A 27,266-nucleotide genomic window follows, 5' to 3' on the forward strand; every position below is an offset into this window, starting at 1 on the left:
TCATAGCAGTAATGAGAGGAAACATGCTACAAATTAGAAGGTAACCCACTACAGATGAAGTTGCAATAGTTGACTATTACTAACATATATATCTTTAAAATCTATATAAGAAACGCCGATAAATATCTTTAAAAAATATATTTATATTTTATTATATTTACACTATTTATTAATTTATATTAATATTTATGATATAAAATAATATAATATATACAATAAATATAAACTTATATATCTTTAATATATATTATATATTAATAAATAATAGATATATTATTATGGATATATGTCTTTAATATATTTTTGTATAATTTAAATATTTGCATGTGAGATGAGTTATTATGATTTGGACGATCTCCATTTAAATTCTTTAGGTGGAAACTAAGTTAGGTGGGGTCCCCGCTGGTTAATTACTACCAGAAATTCTAATTTCATATTTAGGGGACACGAGATTCAGATACAGATGAAAGCATGGTACAAAAATGGAGGTGTTTGGTTTTACGGATATGGTAAAAACAGTAGTATTTATTATATGGTTTTCAGTTATATTAAAGTGATAAGGACGGTGGAGATGGAATGTTTAAATCGAGATTTACTCCCATGTTTTTATGTACACGTACTGAATGAGCCCATATATGCCATTGTAGAACATCTATCAACATTAACAAGATTTGCTCCCATGTTTTTATGTACACGTACTGAATGAGCCCATATATGCCATTGTAGAACATCTATCGACATTAATAATTATGTCCAACTTAAGTTTTGATGTACACTACACTATGGACCGGAGAACAAATAGTGGGAGCCATTGAACAATGCATATACATATTGCACCAGTATAAGAAGGGGGTTGATTATAAGACCCAAAAGCAGCTTAACAAAATGAGAAGCTCGAGCCCATCAAGTTCACTAGACAACCAGAAGTTGCAACTATTTAGAGTAAATGTCGAAGAAGATACTTCAAGACATTGAAATATGCCACCTTTATAAACGTACTTCACTTTATGGACATTTTCCTAAAGATGCCAAAGGGAATCATCTCCACATATTGGAAGGCCATATGCTGAACAAAGAATAATCCATAATGTACACAATGGCTCTCATAAATCTTTAAGTTTGGTTGCAGGACACGCTATTTTCCTAGCACACAAAAGGATATAATTCATTGCAGGGACAGGTCTATTACCAGCTCTTGAATGCCTCAAGGTAAGTTGGAATGTTTATAATTCTGTTTGCTAATTTAAGTCTGATCAACAATAAGCTTATCGATGACATTAAAATTTTGAGGCGGTATTTGATTAATGCCATTTCTGCAGCTGTTCTACCACTTGGGTGCATGACTAAAGTTTTTCAGTCTTCATTTCACTTTATCTCTTTTCAAATTTTCCTACTTTTAAGTTGCTCTGGTTTCTTTGATGCTGTCCCTAGGCTATCAGAATTCATTCTCCAATGTGAAAACAGAGGAAACAAGATTAGGGAGTAATTCCTAGTCGAGCAATGATAAACATGGGACATATTGCCCCAATGAGGGTAAATGGGTTTCAAAACGAACACCTTGGGAATTTATTTTTTAATACTATTACAAAATAGAGCTTGTATGGGTGTCGAATAACAATCTAAATTTGAGATGGATGGAAAAATAAATAAAGATACATAAATTGTAAAATCGTTATTAAAGTTCACACAATCGTAAATAAAGGTTCATTCCTTTTACTTATAATGAGCTGTGGAAGCTTGGAAACACTAAATATAGTAGAGTCACCACAGCTGACAGAGACTACTAAAAAGTTCTAACAGGTAAGATGGTAGTCTAGTGCAAGCAATCCTTTTTGGTCCATTCTTACAACAGAAACACTACACACATATTCAAACAGAAAATTTCTTCATTGCAATCAAACTCCTAAGAAATGGTCAGATGCAGGTACAAGATCACATTCTAACAAGAATCACCAATATGAAAATTATTAATGCCAAAGATCTTCAGAAACTTCTCAATCTAATCAATCATTTCGCAGGACATTATGCCAAGATTGCAGAAAATAGAAAGGAATTAAATAAACTCATAAAAAAGAATCCACCTAAACGGATGACACAGCATGACCAGCTTATGACCAACATCCAGGACAAATGCTCAAAGCTACCACCTCTAGACGTTGCAGATAATGGTTTCAAAATCGTCGAAACTAACACTTTCTGAACATACGTGGGTGCTATTATCTATAGCTTGTTAGAGTGAATATAAAACATAAATTCATTAACACAAAGGGATCAATAGTTCAAACAAGTGTGATCAAAATTTATTGTTTTCAATAGAATTGAAAAACATATTTTCTTTATGTTGCTGCACTGCCTCACAAATTCCTTCTTGTTCAATTACATGTATGAAAGTAGTATTAATAATAATTTTTGTAGATAAAATTTGGAGGTAAATGAAAAGAGGGGAAAGAAATTCATGAAGATATCTGACCTTTTTCTCAATATACAGTTGCTGCTTATTTTCAACCTCTTTTTTACAGTTTATTTGCAATTACTAAATAGCAGCTACTTTACTAGAATAGGGAAAGATTCTAAATTATCCTTTTCCCACAATTTTAAATTTGCATGGGAACACTCCAGCTGCTTAAATGTAAGCAGAAAATGCGCTTTAGCAGCCGCATAAGGACATGGAGTAAAACTGACCTAAGAATATTCTCAAGATAGAAAGATTGATATATCGACTTCCCAAACCAACAGTCAGCCACTTCATGCAAACCACAAAATGTTAAGAAATGTTACATGCCAATAAAGTCTTGGAAACAAGAAAGATATGTGATTCTCGCTAGCCACATGCTAGGGACATGCTCCCAACTAAGAAATCACTGAAGCAATGTTTCTTTACAACAAGAACGTTAAAAAAGCATGAAAATTATTAATATTAGAAACACTTCAATGCATTATTTTAATAAAAAGTTGTTTTAAAAATACATTTTAAGGTTTCTAATAAATAGTGATCAGGGATATGAAAAGCTCAAAAAAGCTTCTAACATATAATAAAAAAACTTAAATCGATTAAACATTGAGGGCAAAGACCGCCACCAAATCATTAAGCGTTGCCACACAAGGAGTTAAAGGATCATCCCAGAGACACAGATTATCCCAAGCAGAGGGCTTGTGCAAGGGAGAATCAAGAGCCACCCACCACCACAAGAGGCAAAAGCACACCCCACCCAACTGGCAGATACAAATGAAACCAGCGTCAACGCTACCTTAGGCAGAAGAAGGCCACCTAGAAGGTCCAGCAGCTATCTTACTACACGGTGAGAAAGGCCAACCATTCTGCTAAGGAGGAAAGCAGCTGCAATTACAGAATGGCAAGTTTAGGGCATTTGCCATGATTAAACTCAAGTTCAAACACTGATGACTTGTACCATAACTGACCGCAAGATAGCTGGGGATTTAACAATTAGCATCTAAACTTAAGGAAGTTTCCCCTTGGTATGATATGTTCCAGTGGAACTGTGTTTCTTTGTAGAGTATAATTGCTTAGTAAAAGTCATTTCTTATTCTCGTATATTTTTACACTTTTTTTGCACATAGAAGCATTGATGATTTGCCTTGTGGTATAAAATATTATTTTACTTCAAACTTTCGCTTTCCTAGTATTTGCAATAAAATTCCATATTAAAATTTGAAGTTAAATTAAAATCTGCCAAACTGCTATAACTTGTTCATAAAAAATCCACAATCGGGAACTTTTAACAAAGAAAAAAAATGCATATTTTTGTCAAATTTAGTTTAGTTTTGACTTGCCTGACAGAATCAAGCAGGTGAATCAAACAAGTTATCTTAATTTAGTAAGTAGTGACAAATAAACCTAATCCCCTTATTAGGGACAATCTAGTAACTTAACAACCAACCTTACATGAAGGACGCCTAAAATTCAGTAGTTTAAGACAACATTTTTCCACATTAATCCTTCAAATGAAGAAGTTAATTTTGGAAGCACTAAGCATCTATATCATCTAACTCTTGTGATCACTATGTTCAAAATGGCCAAAGCATGAAAAAAATAATCTTCCAAGCTGCAAAAAAAGCATGCTACCAATACATTCTAGCAGGGTTTAATATTGAAATTTTTTATTAGAATTATATGTACAATAATGGAGGTTTTTTCTTTTCTCTCCTTTGAGTCTTGCATTCTAATTACCACCTCACCTTGTTGGTGAGAAACAACACCTCAAACATGACAAAAGAAGGTTGTTCATTCGAGGCAAACCTGAAATATAACAGCTTTGGAAGCATAACCAAATGTACAAGACCAGAAAATCTTTCAAGAGCTTATTTTGAGTATCGAAGCAAGTTTAAACCCCTCTTTCTGAAATAGCTTTCAGCATTGCTTGTGTTGATTGTTGGGCAAAGATTTTTTGTTTCAGACAAACATATGGCTGTGCCACGAAAGACAAAACATGTGCTGGTCTTGAAAACGAAAGTATCTCATACCAAACATTATCATCTTCATCCAACTCAACAGAAAATCTTTCCTCCCCGGCCTGCCCATACATTAGAGTAATTTCAATTAGTTCAGCAATGTATATGTAAGGGATTTGATTCATCATAGTTGAACATAAGCAAAGCAAATATGTTGAACAATGAAATAAGCTTCTCAAGTTCTTGCACACGACCTCTTGCCAACCAACACAAATGCTTGATCAATGAGATGTAAAACATGTCAAACAAAAGTACTTTCGAATTTACCTATCCAATGGCTCATCAGTCATCACAAACTTCAAATATTTTGACATACATTTACAAAAGATTCAAAACAAACTTTTAGCTTCCAGCGTTATCATACATGACTTTGCAAAGAACTCTAAAAATGTGCATGATATCTTAAGGTCTGATAAGAACTCTAAGAATGAGGATTTTCCCAATTTCATTAATCATGGTGAAAGTGAAATTTTATAGACATGAAAATTGGTTGTGAAAGAATTTTCCATTAAGATCAAGGATGAATGTGAAAATTAGTGCACATTGATTAACCCTGGATATAAACCATTTAATCCAGTCAAATATTCTCTACATTAGGAAGTACTTAAACTTGGAAATAATTTGCAATAAGTTAAACTTGGCAGTCCAAAGTCACCGCTCCTAGTACAGAAACAGGTATGGGTTTGTGTATATATATAAAATAGACATATTCATAATTTGCAAAATATATGATATATAAAATTTCAAAATATTAAAAATATTCGTAACTTGCCAAAAAAAGAAAGAAATATCCAGCGTTCCATGGCTGTTGGGGATGCGGGGATGGGTTTTGGAGATGGGGAGACAAAGAGCCTGAGTTTGGGGATGACGGAGGGACGGTCGCGAAGGGGTGATGAGGGGGCGGTGCTGACATACATATAGTACTTGAAAAACTAGTTATGAAAAGATGTATAAGAATTATATTTCAAATGAAACTTTGGCAAATTAGCAAACTAGCAAAATTGCAAATACTAAATACTAAGATTTCTTGAATACTACATAAAATTTGACAAATGAAATTGTCAAATTGTAGAATTCTATTGTATTGAAAATATGATTTATGATCATGATTCATCATTGGCTTATTACTTGCTTAGAATTATAGTTTGATGGGGTTTTGGGGGCAACACCAAAACGAGGTTTGAGGGTAGCACCCCTAGCAAGGGTCTGGGTAAGAGAGAGAGATGTAGCGATAGGTTTAGATCTTGGGGAAAAGAGGAGAGTGAGATAGAGAGAGGTAGAGAGAGGGGTTAGAGGAGGAGTGATAGGTAGAGAGATAGGCCTAGACTTGAAGGGAGACAAAGAGTGAGATAGAGAGAGCAAAAGAATACTGATAGAAAGTTGCTGATTACAAAAATTTGATTGTCTGAAAATTTTTAAATCTTCTAAAACCTAGAATCTGCATTATAACTCCTAGAGATCTGAAACCACTCTCAAACATCCTGCCAATATATACATGAAATATAACTTAAAGTATAAGAAAGGAACTTATACTTAAATGTTATATTTCATGTATATATCTGATGAAGACAATGAGACTAGCTTGAAGACAAGGATGCCATTATCACAAATTTTTCACCATTTTTGCTTGGGGTTTGAATTTCTAAGTTGGGGCTATGGGAGACTCCTAGGAGTTCCCAAGGCATCCCGATGGCGGTGGTGGGACAGCGAGGGATGCCCCATCTCCGTCCCCCCATCTCGGAAACGCAGGGGTTTGGGGGGGGAATGCGTCCCCGTGGTTCATTGGAAATATCTAAATATATAATTTAAAAGTACCCAATCCCCCTCTCTCCAAAGAAAATAAATTAATTAATTAATTAATTAAATTTCCCCCTTTAAAAATGCACATCATAAGTGGCTTGGGGATGAATAAAGGGTAAAAAGGCCAATGTAAATGACAAACCAAAATTCATTGGATCCCATCAAAATCAACAAAGGATTTACATTCACTTTTCACATAGATGCGTGAAATCATAGTATGCCATGCTCAAAGAACAACAATTATGAATTTTGTACACAAAGAGGACCCTGCAAAATATCCCTTCTCTTTAAAATCTATAAGTAGAATAATTACAAACTCCTTCACAGATATCTGAAACAAAACCATCAAATATTTATTTATAGGTTGCTTGATATTCACAAAGAAGGCCATGCACAAGGTGATGGTGGAGTGATACATGCTCAAGCAAAATCATGGTCAAAGAAGGCCATGCACAAGGTGATGGTGGAGTGATACATGCTCAAGCAAAATCATGGTCAAAGAAGGCCATGCACAAGGTGATGGTGGAGTGATACATGAGATTGTGCCACAACTTTGTTGTGTGTAGCTCTTGCCGCAAAGTCCATGTTGGAAAAATGTCTCAACCTGTGAAAATTTGTAAATATCACTTAGTGTTGTCATGAAAGTTGCGAAATGCAACTATGACAACTTGTAAGGTGTTTTTTAGTTAGCAAATTAGAAAGAGCATGAAAATGGGAAGTTCACAGTCAACTTGGAAAAGATAAAAATCTTAAGTTCACATGTGCATGTTACCAAAAGATGGATAAAATCACAAGTTGGAAGAGAAAGTTTCTTATTTAGCTACTCTTGATTTAGGTGTTGTGATTTGTGCATGGATAAAAATACCTAGAATTAATGTGTTAAATTATAGTCTCAGTCGTAACACTCAGAAAACTAAATCTGTTTCTCTAATTGTATCAGTTCACAGAATACTAATTCTGTTATTTACGATTTAATTAAGATTGGAATTTAGTTAGTGTTAACTAACAAATTAGTTTTGCAAACATTTAGTTTGGTTAAAGTAATGAACGCCGGTGTAGAGAATCGTGGCTCCACACAGGGGTCACGACGATCGCGACCCCCTGTGGGGGCACGATTCCATGAAGACAATTGCATATATACGCCATCCTCCCTATTGAACTTGATGTTCGAATTGAATAACAAAACAGACAGGGATCGGTGACCTATATATACATTTGCCTTCATACCTACAAAGGCAAATCGATAAGAGACATAATCGATTTTCATTTCTTCGATCTGACCCTAACATACCAGATTTTGAAGCTACAGTAAATCTGATTGCACAGAAACAATAACAGTCTATTTTACATTTACATGGTATCAGAGCCTAACTATTTAAAAATCCGAATAGACTAAAAGAGAAGTTTACAAATTAAAATCGAAGATTTCTAAAATGGCGAACACAATCAGATTCGAGGACAGACTCGAAGGAGCAGCAAATTTTGTGGCTTGGAAAGTCAAAATTATGATAGTATTAAAAGAGAACAAAGTAATCAAATTCATAAAAGAAGACAAGCCCGAACCTGAAGACGAACATGAGAAAACTGTATGGAATGAAGGAAATGATAAAGCTGTAAAAATCATGATAGATGCAGTAAGGGATCACATAATACTTATATTAAAATATGACAACGCATATGAAATGTACAAAACCCTTGAAATGACGTATGAGATAAACAATTCAAGCAAAACCCTAGCTCTAAAAAGACAGTTGAACCACATAAGTATAAATAAAGGTGAATCAATAAACTCATACTTCGTGAGGATAGGTTCACTCAGAGATAAACTGCAAAAACTTGATTATCATGTCGAGAAGCAAGAACTATCAATGATTACCCTAGACGGATTACCCGAATCCTGGGAATCATTCAAACAAGGCATAAATGCAAGGGATAAATTCACAGAATTTGATCGACTAAGGGATGACTGTCTCCTTGAAGAATCAAGGCAAATGAAAGGGGGAAATCACAAAACCAAAGATGAGGACCTCCACATTCTGAATACCAACTCTCGTAAGAAAGGCAAGAAGAGAAACTTCAAGAAAAGAAAATCCCACCATGGGAAAAGCTTTCATAAGAAAGACATGTCAAAAATCCAATGTCACAGATGTGATCAGTACGGACATATGTCATTTAATTGTCCTGACAAATTAAAACAACAGGCATCATTCGCCAAAGTAGAGAGGAACACAGAACTTGAATCTGAGAAGTTTGTATTATATTCAACACTATCAAGTCAAGCTTCAAACAAGTCTAACACTTGGGTGATAGACAGTGGATCGTCAAGACATGTCACCAGATTCAGAGAATTATTAGACTCAATGGAAGAGGGATCAAATGAAGAGGTAACAATAGGGGATGACTCTACACATCCAGTAAAAGGTGTCGGGACATGTACAATCAGACTAAGGTCTGGAATCTCAATTCAACTCACCGGAGTACTATTTGTACCAGGTATCAAAAGGAACCTAGTCTCTATCTCTGCACTTGAGGATGATGGATATAGAATCTCATTCATAGACGGAAAAGTAATGGCATGGCCAAAAACATCCACCTTCAAAAGAGCACAAGTGATTGGTTACAGACAAGGACACCTATATGAATTGTGTAATGAGCCATATCAAACCTTCATGAAGTCATAGATCAAACAGAAATTTGGCATAGAAGACTAGGGCACTTACACTTTCGTGCTCTACCCTCTATGGAGAAATTAGTCACAGGACTACCTAAACTAAAGCCAATTCATTCAGATGTTTGTAAAGGATGTGCACTAGGGAAAAACACGAAAAGCTCTTTTCCCTGCAGCTCTAGAAAAACTAAAGGAGTACTAGAACTAGTTCACTCTGACTTATGTGGGCCTATGTCTGAACCATCACTAGAAAACGCTTTATACTATGTAATCTTTGTAGACGATTTCTCTAGGAAAACTTGGATTTATTTTCTTAAAAGTAAGGAATCTGAAGATATTCTTAGGAAATTTAAAGAGTTCAAATCTATTACAAAAAATCACTGTGGTAGGAAAATCAAAACTCTAAGGACTGACAATGGTAGGGAATACACATCAGATGTATTTAAAGAGTTTTGTAAAGATGCTGGGATTAAGAGGGAGTTCACTGTACCCTACAATCCTCAACAAAACAGGGTTGCTGAAAGAAAGAATAGAACAATAGTAGAAGCGGCAAGGGCTATGTTGTTGGATCAAAACCTAGAAACTGCACTTTGGGGAGAAGCCACTAATACCACTGTATACATTCAAAACAGATGTCCCCACTCTCATATTGGTGACAAAACTCTTGAAGAAGTCTTTACTGGAATTAAACCTGATATTAGCCATCTCAAAATATTTGGATGTCATGTTTATATTCATGTACCTAAGGAGAAAAGAACTAAACTAGAACCTACTGGGTAGAAAGGGATTTTTGCAGGATATAGTGAAACATCTAAAGCCTACCGAATATTCATCCCTGGACAAAGACAAATAGAATTAAGCAGAGATGTCATATTTGATGAAGATGTAGCCATTAACAAAACAAGGAGTTCCATCGCACCTGAGATCCCAACTAATTCCATGAATTTGGAAGAAGATTCTCTTTCTGAAACTCAGAGGGAGCATCCTGAGGAAAACACCTTGGAACATGAGAACACTACAACAGAGAATCACAAGAAAAGACCACTATGGGCCACCAAAACAATACAGGAAGCAGAATCCTATGCAGCACCTAGAGGAACATTTAGAGAAAGCAAAAGACCTTCAAAATTTTCTAGCTATGTTACTCTAATGATAGATCTCATAAATGTTGAACCCTCAAGTGTCGGAGAGGCTCTTAAACAGCAAGTATGGAAGGATGCCATGACAGAGGAATATCAATCTATCTTAAAGAATGATGTATGGAAAATTGTGCCTAGACCTAAAGGAAAATCAGTTGTATCTTCTAAATGGCTCTTTAAAATCAAGCATGCTATTGATGGCAGTATAGAAAAACATAAGGCAAGATTTGTTGCTCGAGGCTTCTCACAGAAGGAAGGAATCGACTATGAAGAAACATTTGCACCTGTTGCATGATACACTTCTGTCAGAACAATCCTGGCTATTGCAGCATCTAAAGGATGGAAAGTTCATCAAATGGACGTAAAAACTGCATTTTTGAATGGAACAATTGAAGAAGAAGTATATCTAGAGCAACCTGAGGGATTTGAGGTAAATAATGCAAAAACACATGTATGCAAGTTAGAGAAAGCACTGTATGGGTTAAAACAGGCTCCCAGAGCATGGTATGAAAGAATTGACAGATACTTATTAGGGATAGGTTTCACTAAGAACATTGCTGATCCAAATCTGTATTTCAAAACAATCAAAGGTGAAATGTTGATACTGATATTATATGTAGATGACTTATTAATTACAGGCGAAGATCATCTCATTGCAAACTGCAAACAGGAACTAGCTTCAGAGTTTGAGATGAAGGATTTAGGTCTACTCCATTATTTCCTTGGATTAGAAGTATGGCAAAGATCAGATGGTATTTATCTAAATCAAGGTAAATACACCATTGACATTCTGAAGAGATTTGGAATGATGAATTGCAAGCCAATGTCATCTCCTATGGAAACAAACCTTCATAAACTAAAAGAAGCTATAGCAGATTCCAAATTTGCAGATCCAACATTATACAGACAGATTATTGGATCACTAATGTACCTAGTCAATACCAGACCTGATATATGTTATGCAGTAAATGCACTCAGTCAACACATGGTTGAACCCAAAGAAATACATTTGGTTGCAGTAAAGCATATATTGAGATATCTACAAGGTACCTTGGACTATGGACTTCATTATGAACACACTACATTGAACTTACATGGATACTCTGATTCAGACTAGGCTAAAAGCGTGATAGACAGGAAGAGCAATTCGGGATGCTGTTTCAGCTTAGGATCAGCTATGGTATCTTGGATCAGCAGAAAACAATCAATCGTAGCACAGAGCTCCACAAAAGCTGAATATATAGCTGCATCCATGGCAGCTAAGGAAGCCGTATGGTTGAGGAAACTGATAGTAGGACTGTTTGGTGAAAGTCTGAAGCCTACAATCATTCATTGTGACAATCAGAGCTGCATTAAACTTTCAGTGAATCCATTTTTCCATGATAGATCCAAGCACATTGAGATCCCATATCACTATGTGAGAGATATGACAGAGAGAAAGGTAATAAGATTGGAATATGTCAATACAGGAGATCAGACAGCTGACATTCTCACCAAACCCCTAGCAAGAGTGAAAATTGATCACTTTAGGAGGTATCTTGGTATGGTTAAAATGTAATTGATACATATAAAGATGTTTAAAATTATGTAAACTTCTTGGTCATATAATTAAGTATATGAAGTATGTAACCTTTCCTTGTGTACATTTCTAAAGGATGATGATTCTTTAGTTAATGAACACTTGTATTTAAACATTGTAAGGTGACGATCTTATAAATGTTTGGAAGATCATATAAATTGAAAATCAGACAATTTGAATATCAGTAATATCATAAGTTATAGTAGACATTATGTAAGCGGATTAATGTCAGTGCACATACTATAACAGGGATATCAAAGTGAGTATATTCTTAGTATCACAGGTTGATACTTAAACAGGGATATCAAAGTGAGTATATCCTTAGTATCACAGGCTGATACTTAAACTTGGATATCAAAGTGAGTATATCCTTAGTATCACACGTTGATACTTCACACCTAGGTGATGTGATTCTCATGAGATTAGTGATGAGCTCAATTAAAGTTTTAGGCCTATACTCCTAAGACTAAGAGGGAGTGTTAAATTATAGTCTCAGTCGTAACACTCAGAAAACTAAATCTGTTTCTCTAATTGTATCAGCGCACAAAATACTAATTCTGTTATTTACGATTTAATTAAGATTGGAATTTAGTTAGTGTTAACTAACAAATTAGTTTTGCAAACATTTAGTTTGGTTAAAGTAATAAATGCCGGTGTAGAGGATCGTGGCTCCACACAGGGGTCACGACTCCCTATGGGGGCACGATTCCATGAAGACAATCGCATATATACACCATCCTCCCAATTGAACTTGGTGTTCGAATTGAATAACAAAACAGACAGAGATCGGTGACCTATATATACATTTACCTTCGTACCTACAGAGGCAAATCGATAAGAGACATAATCGATTTTCATTTCTTCGATCTGACCCTAACATACCAGATTTTGAAGCTACAGTAAATCTGATTGCACATAAACAATAACAGTCTATTTTACATTTACATAATGGATTCTAGCACATGGTTTTTGAAACCATTCATGATTGTGGTTTTCCTCATACCTATATAAGTGTTCGAGTTGAAAGAAAAATAAATTTAAAAATTGTATGTTGTTGAAGTAACAAAGTGTTGTAGAAATTCCATGAGAAGTTCTATTGATGTAACTCATTTGAATGATTAATACAAATCTTGGATCTATTTGGGTGCTGATTTTTTTCCCACAAAAGTTTCTCTTAATAGTTCTTGAGTTATGGTTTGCAGCTATTTTTTGCAAGTACTTTCTTGTTGATCTACAATTTATCACTTTCTATTTACTTGGATGCTTAAAATATTCAGCATATTTTTATTGTAAATTTTTTATCATGTTTTGTACATTTGTTATCAAAGCCTTGGTTGGTTTGATTAGAGAGAAGGGGACACCCTTCTTGGAGTATATGATTAGGTTTTTTGCTTCAGTGAGAATGTGTTGTGTTCTCTTGCAATTTCAAGTTCATGGTAATAAAAAATCATGGCTAGCTCATCTCAGTTGGAGCTTAAAAAAAAATTTCTTGGTTGGAGCACGCTTTCTTTTTTGTATAAAGGCTTTTGGCAGGGGAAACTTGTTCTCGCAGCTACTATGCAAGGAAACCCTGACTGACAAGGAATTTATGAGTGACCAACAGGGGGAAGAGAGAACAAGGATTCAATCTTGAGGAACTGATTGGCATCTAGCATAAAGCTGCCATTTTCCGTTAGCCGGAGGGGATGGGAGAGTAGCTTTTATCCCTAACCCAACTCCCGCCTCCCTAAAATCAAGTGCTTGGAAGCTAAAGGTGGAGGATCTCTAGGAAGAAGAGATCAATGGATTGCTGTGAATAGTGAAAAGAAACAAAAAAAAAGATGCTAGATGAAGAATGGATAAAAATAGCTAAAAAAGCTCACATCACTATTCATTTGTGTTTACCTAATTTTGTTTTATTGAATATTTCTAATGAGACTATTACATGTAAATTATGGAATAGAATAGGAGAGATATCAAATTAAGAGTATTGTGAACAAGCTATTTCTTAAACAAAATTGTGTTCTCTTAAAATGAAAAATGGGGACTTGGTCATAGAACATTTGAATTTGTTTAGTCTAATCTTGAGTTAGTAACAGCCAGTCGATATAAAGATAGATAAGGAGGATAAATTTATCTTATTGTTATGTTCATTACCTAATTCTTGGGATAATCTTATCCTTGCAATCAATGGTTCTTTTATAGAAGATCTGAAGTTGGACACCCTTGTTGCCACTCTGCTATCAAAAAGAAATGAAGACTTTGGAGGAGTCTAAGGATGCATTGCATGTGCGAGGTAGATCTAAGGAGAAAGGTAGGAACAAGAAGAAAGGTGATAAAGAAAAGTCTAAGGACTGTTCTAACTCCAAGGGAAGGTCTAAAATACTTGGTAAGAGTAGTGGCAAACAAGGGTATCTTAAAAAGAAATATAAGAATAAGAAGAAAAATAATGATGATTCCTCTACAAATAAATCTTTTGATGGTGAAGCTACTAATGCTTTTATTATTTATGAAAACATGACTTCTAATGACTCTTGGTTGATAAATTCAAGTGCATCCTACCACGACTCCCCATAAGGAGTGGTTTTCAGCATATTTAGCTTATGATGGTGCGTAAGTTTTCCTTGGGGACAACACATGAAAAAATGTAGGCAGAAAGGAGGTAAAATTGATTTTCAATGAAGAGAGGGTTAAACACTTAAAGATGTATTGCATATCCCTAGTTTAGCTAGGAATTTAATTTCTAAATGTAAAATGAAAGATTCAAGGGTGCATGTTACTTTTGAAAAGAGTGGTTGCAGGTTGAGGGAATTTGGTGTTAGCTAGGGGCACTAAGTGTGGCACCCTATTTAAGCTTGCTGCGTCACAATTTGTAGCTTTGCTAATGCAATTGATTACTATGTATCTTGTAAGTTGTGGAGCCATAGGATGGGTTACATTGGTGAAAAGGGTCTCAAAACCCTCAAAAATTAAAAAAAAGGTTAATGTTTGCCAAGTTACTCTATTGATTTTGATTGCTGTGAACATTGCATATAGAAAACAGCATAGAGTATCATTAAAATCAGGAAGTACTAGGACTGAATAAATTTTAGAGATTATTCATAATGATGTCTTTGGTCTTGCGGATGTACTTTCTATTGGAAAGTCTCACTACTATGTTCCGTTAATTGGTGATTATTCTAGATATTCATGCATTTACTTTTTGAAGGAAAAATCTGTACTATTTTCTACGTTAAAGAGTTTAAGACACTTGTTGAGAAATAGGCAGATAGAAAAAGTAAAGGTTTTAACCACATGTGATGTCCCAGCCTAAATGCTGCGGTGGTGTGGATTCCCATTGGGCGTGTACCCAGGGCTGGGACCCACCCACGATTGGGCAGCCACGTGTCCACGAGGGGGCTGGCCTGCGTTGGCACTCTGGTGGGACGGAAACCCCATTGGGCGCCATTCACCACTAGTCCGAGCTTTTGGTGGCCTTGCTTGGTATCAAAGCCGAGGTCTCGAGGTCAAGCCCCGTGGAGCGTGGTGGGCTGTGATGTCCCAGCCTAAATGCTGCGGTGGTATGGATTCCCGTTGGGCATGTACCCAGGGTTGGGACCCACCCACGATCGGGCAGCCACGTGTCCACGAGGGGGTTGGCTTGCGTTGGCACTTTGGTGGGACGAAAACCCCACTGGGCGCCATTCACCACTAGTCCGGGCTTTTGGCGTAGTGGTGGCATTTAGGCTGGGACATCACAGCCCACCACGCTCCGCGGGGCTTGACCTCGAGACCTCGGCTCTGATACTAAGCAAGGCCACCACTACGCCAAAAGCCCGGACTAGTGGTGAATGGCGCCCAGTGGCGTTAAGAGTGGGGTTTTTGTCCCACCAGAGTGCCAACGCAGGCCAGCCCCCTCGTGGGGACATGGCTGCGCGATCGTGGGTGGGTCCCAGCCCTGGGTACACGCCCAACGGTAATCCACACCACCGCAGCATTTAGGCTGGGACATCACACCACAAATAAAGGCAATGAGTTTTTCTCTAAGGCCTTTGATGACTGTTGTAGGCATGAATGAATTGTTAGATTATACAAACAACTCCATATACCCCACAATAAAATGGGGTGGCAAAGAGAATGAATACAACATTAATGGATAAATCTAGAAGCATCTTGAGTAGTGCAACAATTGATCAATGTTTTTGAGCTGAAGCAATCTACATTGCTTATTACCTAGTTAACAAGTCACGTACTTCTACTCTTGTTAATAATATCCCTATGAGGTATGGATAGGTAAACGAATGTCGGTTTCTTATTTTAGATTTTTTGGTAGTGAAGCACATATTCATGTTCCTAAAGAAAAATGTTCTAAGCTTGATTTGAGGGCTAACAAGTGTTTTTGAGAACGTTAAGGGTTATAAGCTTTCGGATTCTATGGCAATGAAAATGTTATATTCTAAGGATATTATTTTTAAGGAGCTTAAGGAATTTAAAAATGATGAACAACCTCATGTAAATCCTAGCAAAATAGTGCATTTTGATATTAAGGTTGAACCACAAAAAGATACAAATATAGAACAACCACAAGAAGATGTAGAAAAAAATGATAGACAAGAAGAGGAAGAAGGTGGCTTAGAAGAGAGTTCTAAAGAGGAACAACTGAAGTATCTTGTCACACCTCTATGAAGATCCACTAGACAACATAAACCCTTTTATATATATGGATATAGTCCATCTGATTTTCATTGTGTTTTTGCTTTATCTTTTACTAACAACAAACCTAGATCTGTGAATGAGGTTGTTTTCAGATGAGCAAATAGATCTTGAAACAATTTTTTACATGGGGATTTTGACAAGGAAATATTTATGAAACAACCTAATAATTCTATTGTGAAGGGGCAAGAACACTTGGTTTGTAGGTTAAAGAGATCTTTGTATGATTTGAAATAGTCACCAAGAATGTGGTATCAAAAATTTGATGCTTTTGCATTGAATTGTGACCTTATTAGAAGTGAATAAGATCATTGTGATTTTCTAAAATTAATTCATGATTGGTTACAAATGATTGTCCTATATGTTGATATGTTACTTATTGGAATTATTGGAATTAATGGAATGATTAGGAAACTGAAGGGTCAGTTATTTAGTACATTTGATATGAAAGATTCGGGGGTTGCAAAATATATCGTGTATGGAAATCAACAAGGATCAAATTAAATTAAAAGAAGTATGTTAACACTATTTTGCAGTGTTTTGTCATGCATGATTTAAAACCAGTTACTATTCCCTTTTTGGTTGGCACTAGGCCATCTCTAGAACAATGTCCTAAAATAGATAATGAACTTCAAGAGATATATAAAATTCCATATGCTACTGTTGTAGGAAGCCTTATGTATGCCATGGTCTATATATGACATGATATTGCCCAAGCAGTGGAAGTTCTAAGTAGATTTATGGCAACTCCTGGTAAAGAACATTAGACTTACGTGAAAAGGGCTTTTAGATATCTACGTGGAACTTCTAGCCATTGCATTTGTTATGTGGATCTGTGTCATGCCCTGCCTATCAACAACCTCTTACCCACCTTCTAGCAGGAAGAAAACAGAAATAAATAAATCAAGAGACTCTGTTAATCAAAAAACTGTCTCATTTATGAGACTTCATGATTTGCTAAAGGAACTAAGGCTTCAAGCAATAGACGTCTTCATAAAGTAGGTTGAAAGGCTAGTAATTATTAATAACATTGATACATACACTTGGGGGATACAGTGATCCACATACAAAATAGAGATGCAGTGAATAATGCATAACCCACATTAGTATGGGCCATTAATCCAGGATTAAAAACAATAACAATAACAGAAAATTACCATAGTTAGAGGCTATGCAATAACAATCAATTAATTAAAAGGCAAAGATGTTTAACTAAAGGATGCCACCCTTGCAAGGGAGATGACCGTTTGGGAAGGACATAACCCTCTGTTCACTTTAAGGAGATATATATGCAGCTTATCGTCCATTGAAGGGATCATCGAAGGAGATCAGAAGAAAATACGGGAAAATCTACACTCATCAAGAGCAAGATCAATCATTACTGCCTGTGGCAACAATTTGGTATGATGTTTCTCACTTATTGCTAAGTGACTATTTGCAATTATATGATATTGAATATTAAAAATAAAGAATAAATATCTATAATATGAGATACTATATTTATAAATGCATATTAGGGAATATTGTCAATAATTTGCATTGGTAATAATAAAGGAATCAGATTTATACTTAATTTCTTATGCATTCATAATACTTGAAAGGCCAATATATTAAACGGTCCAGTCCTTGATCTTTCGCTAATGCCTTTGTGAGGATAGGTTGGTTTGTGTAGAGAGAGGCAGGGTAATTCCTCACAAGAAAGGGTATGTCCCATGATGTGGTATAGACAGGTGTTCTAGAAACCTTGAGGGAGAAGTCCCAAGATGGGGTAAGGACATGTGTTCCTAAAACCTTGAGGGAGCCTGCTTGTAGATTGGTTTCCAAGTGCCCTAGCACAATAATTTTCCCATCCTATGTTAGGGTTAGGGAAGTAATATGGATAAACCCTTCGTATAATTGGTTATTGATTGCATTATGAAGGATTAGTTGTTCACTAATCTCAAATGCTTAATTTAAGGCATAATAATATTTAATGGTATATGTTAATCATTGGTAAACTAGCAGCCTGGCAGCCTCCTAATAGGGGACATTACAATTGGTATTAGAGCTATATCCTGCCATCTTGTGAAAAGATAAGTTAATGCAACATAATCAAAGGGCACAAAGAGCCTTAGAAAGGGAAAGAAAAAAAACTAGTACCAAACTCTAACCCCAATCAAAACAATAACATGGATGAACCAACGGGAGATGAGTTGAGAATATTCATGGAGTTGACAACCAAAGCATTAATGGATCAGAATAAAAGAATCCAATTACTTCTGCAAGCCCTACACAACATGAGTAATTCAATTAATAATCTTAAGACCAATTCCTCAGATGGGAGAGACAACAGTTCAAACCATTCAGAAAACAACAATGGGTCCTGTTGTGACGTTTTCACACATCACCCCATTGCGAGTGGGGACCCCCTACTCTTTAGGTCCTCTTGGTTTTTTGGCTTTTGTGTGTTGGGTCTTTTCGCGGCAGTCTCATCAGCCCTCTTAGTTTGCAAGTGTTTGGGGGTCAATTTGATCAAGTCTGCAAGTTGTTTGAGTAAATTTGGCAAAGTCTGGAACCTGTTTTGTCCATTTTAGGGTTTTGCTCTTCAGACTTGGATTTGAGGCCTTTCCTTTAGGGTTTTGGAAAAACTGAACATTGCATTGAAATTAGGACCCCCTTAAGGGACCTGCCAGTGAAATTTGAGCAAATTCTAGGCAACTTTCTATTTTTAGAAAGTTCCTATTTTTAGGGATTTCACTACCTCCTGGATTGTCCTTATTTCACCGAAAATCAAACTTACTATTTTTAGTAAGTGTCGTCTCGTCTTGCTTTGCCCTAATCTTAACATTTTGAAATACTTACTATTTATACCAAGTCTATTCTTGGCAAGTTCATCAACAGGCAGAGCTCCTGGCACTAAAGTCTGAGCATTCCTGAACATTTCTAAATCCGGAAAGTTTGAAAAAGTAGGCTATTTGATCAAAAAATGGCTAAGTATGGAATCCCATTACAGAAGTGGAAATCATTGAAAATCTTCTAAGTCTGGCAGAGCAAAAATCCACTTCAATTCCAAATATGGCATCTCAATCTGGCAGTTGATCAATAGATGGCTAAGTCTAGATAAAAACCAAGCAAGAATCCCTCACCAAAGAAAGGCATTCAAGTCAAGAATGAGCGATGAATTGAGGTCAAGAAGGAAAAAAAAGAAAACCCACCATTCCTTGACCATATGGAAATGGCACTCATGGTGGAAGTTGGGCGCTAAACTGGGGTAGTGGAGGAATTTTCCTCCACCCCCAAAATTCCATGACCACCAAAATAGCGCCCAAGTTGATACAGGAGCACTAGAACAAGGGTGTGGAGGAATTTGTCCTCCACACCATAAATTCCTCCATCATGCCTAAATTCCACCCAATCGGGTGCTTGGGCGCCAAAACCAAGGTGTCATGGAAAAGTCAACGTAGTCAATAATCCTCCACAGCATAGAAATTCCGCCCAAGTATGCATCAGGGCGCCAAAGTGAGGAAGGGAAGGATTTTTCCTTCCAAAGGAAAATTCCTCCATAGGGTCATTCCAGCACCCAATATTGAAGGTTGAATTCCAAGGCATGGAAATTGGAAGTCAAGGAATTTTCCTTCCAAAGAAAATTCCTCCATAGGGTCATTCCAACGCCCAAGATTGAAGGTTGAATTCTAAGGCATGGAAATTGGAAGTCAAGGAATTTTCCTTCCAAAGAAAATTCCTCCACAAGGTCATTCCAACACCCAAGATTGAAGGTTGAATTCCAAGGCATGGAAATTTGAAGTCAAGGAATTTTCCTTCCAAATAAAATTCCTCTACAAGGTCATTCTAACGCCCAAGATTGAAGGTTGAATTCCAAGGCATGGGAATTTGAAGTCAAGGAATTTTCCTTCCAAAGAAAATTCCTCTATAGGGTCATTCCAATGCCCAAGATTGAAGGTTGAATTCCAAGGCATGGAAATTTTAAGTCAAGGATAAGAATGAGAAAGGAAAATCCCCTCCGGAAAAAATTCAAAAAAATCCTCTTTCAGGGATGAAAATTCATCAAAATTTCGAGGCGATGACAAAATTGTTAGAGGGAGAGAATTTTCTCTCTCCTGTGTAAATAATGTTCAATTTTCAATTCAATATGCAAGATGTAGTCTAATTTATATTCTCTCTATCTATGTATTATCTATTTATCTTATAAATCTGATTATCTTCTTTTGTGTGGCAGGTGAGAGGAGCATTTATGGATTTCAATGTCCTTCTCACAAATATCGATTGGTATATATATGCAAGAGGGGAGGATCAAGCAATGCCTTGACGGGTCATGTCTTATGGACATGACCGATCAAGACATTACTTGATCGCACCCTTTGATTACCAATCGGTGTTTATTCAAATCAACAACCCGATACTAATCGGGGTCTACGTAACTTAGTATCCAATGCCAATCGGTATTTACGTGGCATGATAACCGATGTCAATCGGTATTTACGTGACATGTTAACCGATGTCAATCGGTGTCTAAGTGACTTGTTTAACCGATACCAATCACTTAACTAATAGTTAGATATCAAGCGGTGTATGCTTTGCCACCCGATAACAATCCGATAATCATCATTTGTTTACTGTTGAGGATTCAACCGATATAAATCGGGATACATGGTTAACCCGATAATAATCGGTGATCACATTTATAATGCAAACCGATATTAATCGGTATACTATGCTATGATATGATTATCGATAGTTTGAACATTGATCGACTAAGTAGATTGGACATATACAAATGAAGAATTATCATCAAATGAAATAGCTTGAAGTTTTCTTGATAGTTTATCGATAGGATAAATGATTGAATGAATCTTACCGAAGCTATCATGCATTAACATCCTGGACCCTGGAACTCAAAATTGAAAAAAATTCCTAAAAAGTAGGAAAAGTGAAAAATTGATGAGTGTTGGAAATTCCTTCCTTCAAGACACAATTCCAAGAAAAGTGAATAATTGGCTAAGTGTTGGAAATTCCTTCCTTCAGGACAGAAATCTAAGAAAAGTGAAAAAATGACTGAATGTTGGAAATTCCTTCCTTCTGGACAAAATTCCAGGAAAATGTGAAATTTGGCTAAAGATTGAAAAAATTCCTTCCTCAGGGAAGAAATGTGCCTAAGGTGAAGAATTTCAAGGCACAAGGAAAATTGGCTAAGTAAGAAGATTTTCTCTCTCTAGAGCTCAGAACAAGACAAAATTCCTTAGGCATGGAAAATGGTCAGTGGTCAGGAAAATCTTCCTTCAGGATGAAGTGTGCATAGAAATTTTTCTTAAGAACAAAATTCTCTTCAAGAATTTTCTCTCTCCAAGAATTCCAGATGTGTAGGATTCCTATAGGAGTGGATAAATTTGTTAAAATTCTTTCAAGGTAGGAAAATCTTCCAAAATGTCTTTTGTGGGCCTGGAATGGAAATATTCTTGTAAAGGATGAATTGGCAACATGCAAAGAAAATATTCCGTATTAATGAAGCACAACCAGGAAAATTATAAATGGCGACAGGGTCCATGTGCATGGCGAGAATTTATTGAGTACATGAAGGCATAGTGGCGCATTCATTGCTTGAATATTTGACCAAGGTGGCAGCTAATTCATTGCATGGTAGTCGTCGTACTAAATGCAGTGGTGGAGCATCTTTTGCATGTAACCGATTTTGGTGGTGATGATGCATTTATTACGCATAGGGCAAATTTGAAAGAAGTGGTGCATTTAATGCACAGTGGACGCCATTTTTAGCAGAATGTAATTAATGGATAATGGGCATGATGGGTTATTAATGTTTATTCCAACAATCTTTTGGGATAAACCCTAATTAGGGTTTGCATGTAATCAAGGCTGGGGGCCTATATAAGGGGGTGACCCCTTCATTTGTAAAGGAGGGAGATTTGTATGAAATTGAACTGTGATAAGTTTTTGAGATAATAACAATGAAAATTTGTTCTTTGATGGTGTTGACTTAATTTTTTTTTCAAAACTTGCATGGTTTCACCTTCCTCACTTAGAGTAGAAGTAGAGTAGTGCTTTGATTTCAATGGAAAATGTAATGGTGTTTGATGAATTTCCATGGTTCATACTTTTTGCATCTTGTTGATTATAAGTTGCATAGTAAAGTTAGCCTGAGCCACTAAATTTGTGCTAAGTTCGATTGTGAATAGTCGTTTGGATTGTGTCATGTTGGGTATTCAAATGTACTTTTCTCAATGTGAAAATCCTTCAACATCCTCAGAAGATTGCACCGGTTCTTGTAGAGTTGTTAATCTTGGCGAAGCGGAATTTGGTTTATTTGGGATTCGTCCATTAGAACATTGTCTATTGATATCACTACCCTTAGGAGTAAATTTAGATCCTTCTAACCCTTTCTCCTTTAATTTTAGTTCATTCCAGTTTAGCTCGTTCAAAGTAGAAGCATCACAGAATTGCTATATCCGATGATGGAGTTCCAGCCACAACAAAGAAGTGAAAGAAAGATCCAAACGTACGTCCCCTTGGATTACCAACAAACATCAAGCCAACTGAGTCACATCCACTGCATAACTGGAACCTTGGAGTCAATCATTTGAACTTATTGCAATCTTAGCATACGATTGAACTTTGATCAAGAAAGAGTAAACTGATCGTTGGGCAACTTTATTCTATGTTAGACGTAGTCATAAAAAACATGTCAACAGGTCCTCCACATCTATGCTATTTGAAGGGGCACTGAAAGATCTCATGGAGAAAGTACAAATGAAATCACGGCCAAAAAAATTTCAAGATAAACAAGTTATGGTGAGTGATGTGATCCATCATTAGATCCGGCCTCCCGAGACTATGCTCGAAGATGAAATGCCACCAAAGATTATATTTGATCAACTAGAGGAGATGTTTGAAGCTCAATCCATCAAGGAGTGCTTAGTTTTTTAGGATATGCTTACAAACTTTCATGAAGATGCTTGGTTTATGCAAGATGTCTCAGTGAAAGCAAAGAATGTTGAGCTATTTGAAGGGGCGCTAGGCTTATTTCAAATGGAGCTTCCAAATCAAGATCAACAGACTACGAATGCTCGTGGAATGGTTCATCATCAATGGCGACCTCCTGAAGTAGTTGGTGATCTCGCTTCCAACAATGCACTTCCATTCGAATACGAAAAATACCAGGTTGTCTCTTTCCTTAATCCTAGCCTTGAAAGTTATTACGATTTTGATTATGAGGGTTTTGGGAAAACAATTGGATAGATCATGGTCCTGACGAGTTGCCTCAGTTGATTATCTTACATGAGAACTTGCCTGAATATGAGAGATGCATGGTGAGAGCTTGCTTTTCCGTATTCAAAGATGAATTTGCTCGACTAAGAAACATCAATTTTGCCACGCTCCTATTGAGCAGCTTGAGAAATCATGTAAAGTCATGTACATACTTCGCTTCTTTGAGTCGTGTCAAGTTTGAGAGAGTCTTATATATAGTTTTAGGGTAGGTTTTCCTTTCGTGTGTTTTAGATTAGAGGTCTTTTGAGCCTTGTTATTAATTTGCCTTGAGTCATTTGACTCATGATCTTGAGTGGCTCAGGTAGCTAGTCGCTTGCTTTCTTTCGTTGGCTTTTGGTTTGCTTTTGGTGCGCGCTTTAGCTTAGTTTGCTTTGGGTCAGTCCGTCGGTCGTTTGATTAGTTTAGCTGTCCTGAGTGGGAGCTGTCCTGAGTGGGAGCTTCCAATGGTGAGAAAGGCGTCTATGTTGTTTCTCACACACTAGCAACATCTTAGATCTTATGTAGACCCATTTCTTATATATCTATTCATGAAGTGCTTTAAATCCGAGGTTATTCCTCTCCAGCTTTATCATCTGATCAGGACTTGTACTCAACTTGAAGGGAATCACTTTTTGTGTCTTGATGCCGACGTCTTTTTGATTACTATATCTTTACACATTAATAAACTCTGAGTCATTATGGTTTTCAGGCGAAGCTGTGATTAGTGAAAAATACAAAATCTTGCTTCAACGCCACTACAATCCTCAAACCCTAGTAAGCTTCGCTGCTTATGAGCCAAAGGAATTGACGGAACGATAAGGCAATATTAAAAGAGAAAAAATAAGAAAATGAAAAGGAAGAAAATCTGAAGAAAGAAAATGAATGAAAATGAAATATCAAAATTGGCTAAGGGGAACATGCGAGTAACTCCATCGGGGCTATGAACGCTCGGTCGGCAATGGAGCAATGTTCGTGAGATTGCGGCGATAACCTCGTTGGGACTATAGACGTCTGACTGGCAACGAGGCTCTATCCAGGATGCTTATGAAGTTTAGATATACCACGTAGCCAATCACAGGGGAACCTGAAGATCATAGTTGTCTTGTCGAGAGGAATGAATACACTTGCACACACATATGTAATCAATGACTAAGTATCTTGATCCGAGTCGGGATTCTCCTTCCGCTTTGAGTGCATTTTCTAGTCTCTTGACAAGTTGGGTTGAATTTTCCGGAGGTTCTAAGTGTCAATTGGGTCTTTATCTCTAAAATGTTCAGGAACATTCATTCGAGGTGGCGCTAGATGTTGTGACGTATTCACACATCGCCCCATTGCAAATGGGGACCCCTACTTTTTGCTTTCTAGGGTTAGTCTTCCTGGTTTAGTTTTTTAGGTTCTTGGCTATTAGTCTTTGCATTGAAGGGTCGCTGGAGGGCTCATTGGGATAGGGTAGTCTACTTAGGTTCAAATTGGTCAGTAGGTGGTCCAGGTTAAGGGTCTCTATTTAAAGTTTCCTCTTGGTTAGGCTTGGGAGCTTGTTAAGTATTGATTGGGAATAGAGGGATCTTTGTACCTTGCCATGAGTCTAAGTGAAAATCCAAGGGTGGTCTTGTCTTTAAGACCTAGAGGATTTAGTTAAGGAAGTGATGAAGAAGTTGAGCACAATTGCCAAATTCGCTCCTGACCCTTCCAAAGGGACAGGAGCGAATTTCCTTAGAATCCTCTTTTGCTCCCAGTCTAGATCTCAAAGCTTACTCCTATGCCTTGACTGAGTGAGGAATGACCTATTTTTGCCTTGTGAACAAGTTGGAGCGAGATGGGATGAAGAAATTGGGCTTAAAACATCAATTTTGCTCCTGACCCTTCCAAAGGGTCCAGAGTGAATTCTCCTAAGAGCCTCTCTTGGTCCTAACTTGGGCTATAACCCTTGCTTCTAGGCTTCAATTGAATGAAGAATGATCTATTCATGCCTTTGGAAGTGAGTTGCAAACAAGTGTGATAAGGAAAAGTGAAGAATTTGTGCAAAGAAGCAAATTTCGCTCCTGACCCTTCCAAAGGGTCCAGAGCGAAATTCCTAGATAGGTCCTGTCCTTCCAAAGGTACCTAAGCGAAATTGTTAAGATGCACTTTTCATTCAACATTTTGACTAGGCACTTCCTTAAGGTGGTTTTTTGGTGTGTCCTAAGGTGAGAACAATGTGATTGAGGGTGAGGTTTGAGTGTTTGGAAGGTATCTAAGACTAATTCCTCAAATTCGCTCTTGACCCTTCCAAAGGGTCCAGAGTGAATTTCTTTATATCTCCCTTCTTGGTCCTGATTTGCCTCATAAACCTTATCCCTATGAGTATTGATGTGTGAAACAAAGTGAAGTGATGGAAAGTGAAGGATTTGAGCATAAATGCAAATTTCGCTCCTGACCCTTCCAAAGGGTCCAGAGCGAAATCCTCCAAAAGACCTATTTCTTCACTAGGGGCATCAAATGGTGGACATACATGGCAAGGAAAGGTTTCAAAAAGACAAGTCTAAAGCAAGATAAGTGAAAAGAAGGAAGAATTGGGTCTAGAGGAACAAATTCGCTCCTGACCCTTCCAAAGGGTCCAGAGCGAATTTCTCAAAAACATGTATTTTCCTCGCAATTTTAAAGCAAATTGCCCTCAAGGTATTTTCCAAGGTATTTTGAAGACTAAACAAGCGAGCTAAGAGAAAACTCTATCAAGGACAAGCCCTATTTTCCAAATTTCCCTCTTGACCCTTGGAGAGGGTCTAGAGCGAATTTTTTTTTAAGCTCCAAAGCGAAATTCCTTAAACCTCTATTTTGCTCCATGTTTGAGACCAAGATCTTTGTTTCTAAGGCATGGTTGGGAAAGGATTGATGTGTACTTGCCTTCAAAAGTGATTTGAGGCAATAAGATGATAGAATTGAGGCTAAATTACAAATTTCGCTCCCGACCCTTCCAAAGGGTCCAGAGCGAATTTTCTTGAAACCTCTTTTGCTCCCAATTTTGTGTCAAGCCTACCGTTGATTGAGGTGGATTGAACTTAGAAGCATCCTTAGGCATGCGCTTGAGTGAGTTGTGGTCACAAAATGTGAAGAATTTGTCCAAAAATGCCAATTTCGCTCCTGACCCTTTCAGAGGGTCCAAAGCGAAATTCCTAGGAGGTCTAATGTTTTGCCTAGGTCCTTGAGTGAAACCTATTCCTAGGCAATCTTGGAGGCGAATGATTTGATCTTCGTAAGGTAAGGTTGAAAATGAGATCTAATTGAGCAACTTTGTCAATTTTCACTCCTGACCCTTCCAGAGGGTCCTAAGCGAAAATCTCATTATAGGTCATGTCCCGAGAGAGGTCTAATAGTTAGAGATTAGTCAATAGTGAATAGTCAGTAAAAATAGAATAGCAATTAGAGTAGAGTAGGAAGAGAAGGCAAGGAATTGTTGCCTTGATTGTAAATGAACTCCATTTTCATTGAAGTTATGGTGAAGTGTGTTGTTTCTTTGCAATATGCATGGTCTCTTGTTGAATCTTCATTTAGATGGTAAATAATTAGATTGAATGAAGGAAGTTATTGAATGCACTCGCGTGGAATCCGCCTAGTCCAAACCACTAGCCTCTTGTTGATTGTAAGTGCACCCTACGTGGTCAACTGGCATAGAATGAGCTTAATCTCAAGTCGTTACGCATCT

The 27,266-nt window shown here is 36.9% G+C and overlaps 1 protein-coding gene across 1 annotated transcript in view; it reads right to left on the minus strand.

Annotated features, from left to right (window-relative positions):
- Positions 1-4,099: 4,099 nt before the first annotated feature.
- Positions 4,100-27,266, minus strand: part of LOC131057070 (UPF0548 protein At2g17695) — a 72,409-nt gene continuing 49,242 nt past the window's right edge. Inside the window, exon 4 of the mRNA XM_057991262.2 lies at positions 4,100-4,532. Within this exon, the coding sequence (XP_057847245.2) occupies positions 4,344-4,532 (189 nt within the window). The 3' untranslated portion in view covers positions 4,100-4,343. The remainder of the gene's footprint in view (positions 4,533-27,266) is intronic.

This window comes from Cryptomeria japonica, chromosome 5 (assembly GCF_030272615.1).
Source record: "Cryptomeria japonica chromosome 5, Sugi_1.0, whole genome shotgun sequence".
Classification (NCBI taxonomy): Eukaryota; Viridiplantae; Streptophyta; class Pinopsida; order Cupressales; family Cupressaceae; genus Cryptomeria; species Cryptomeria japonica.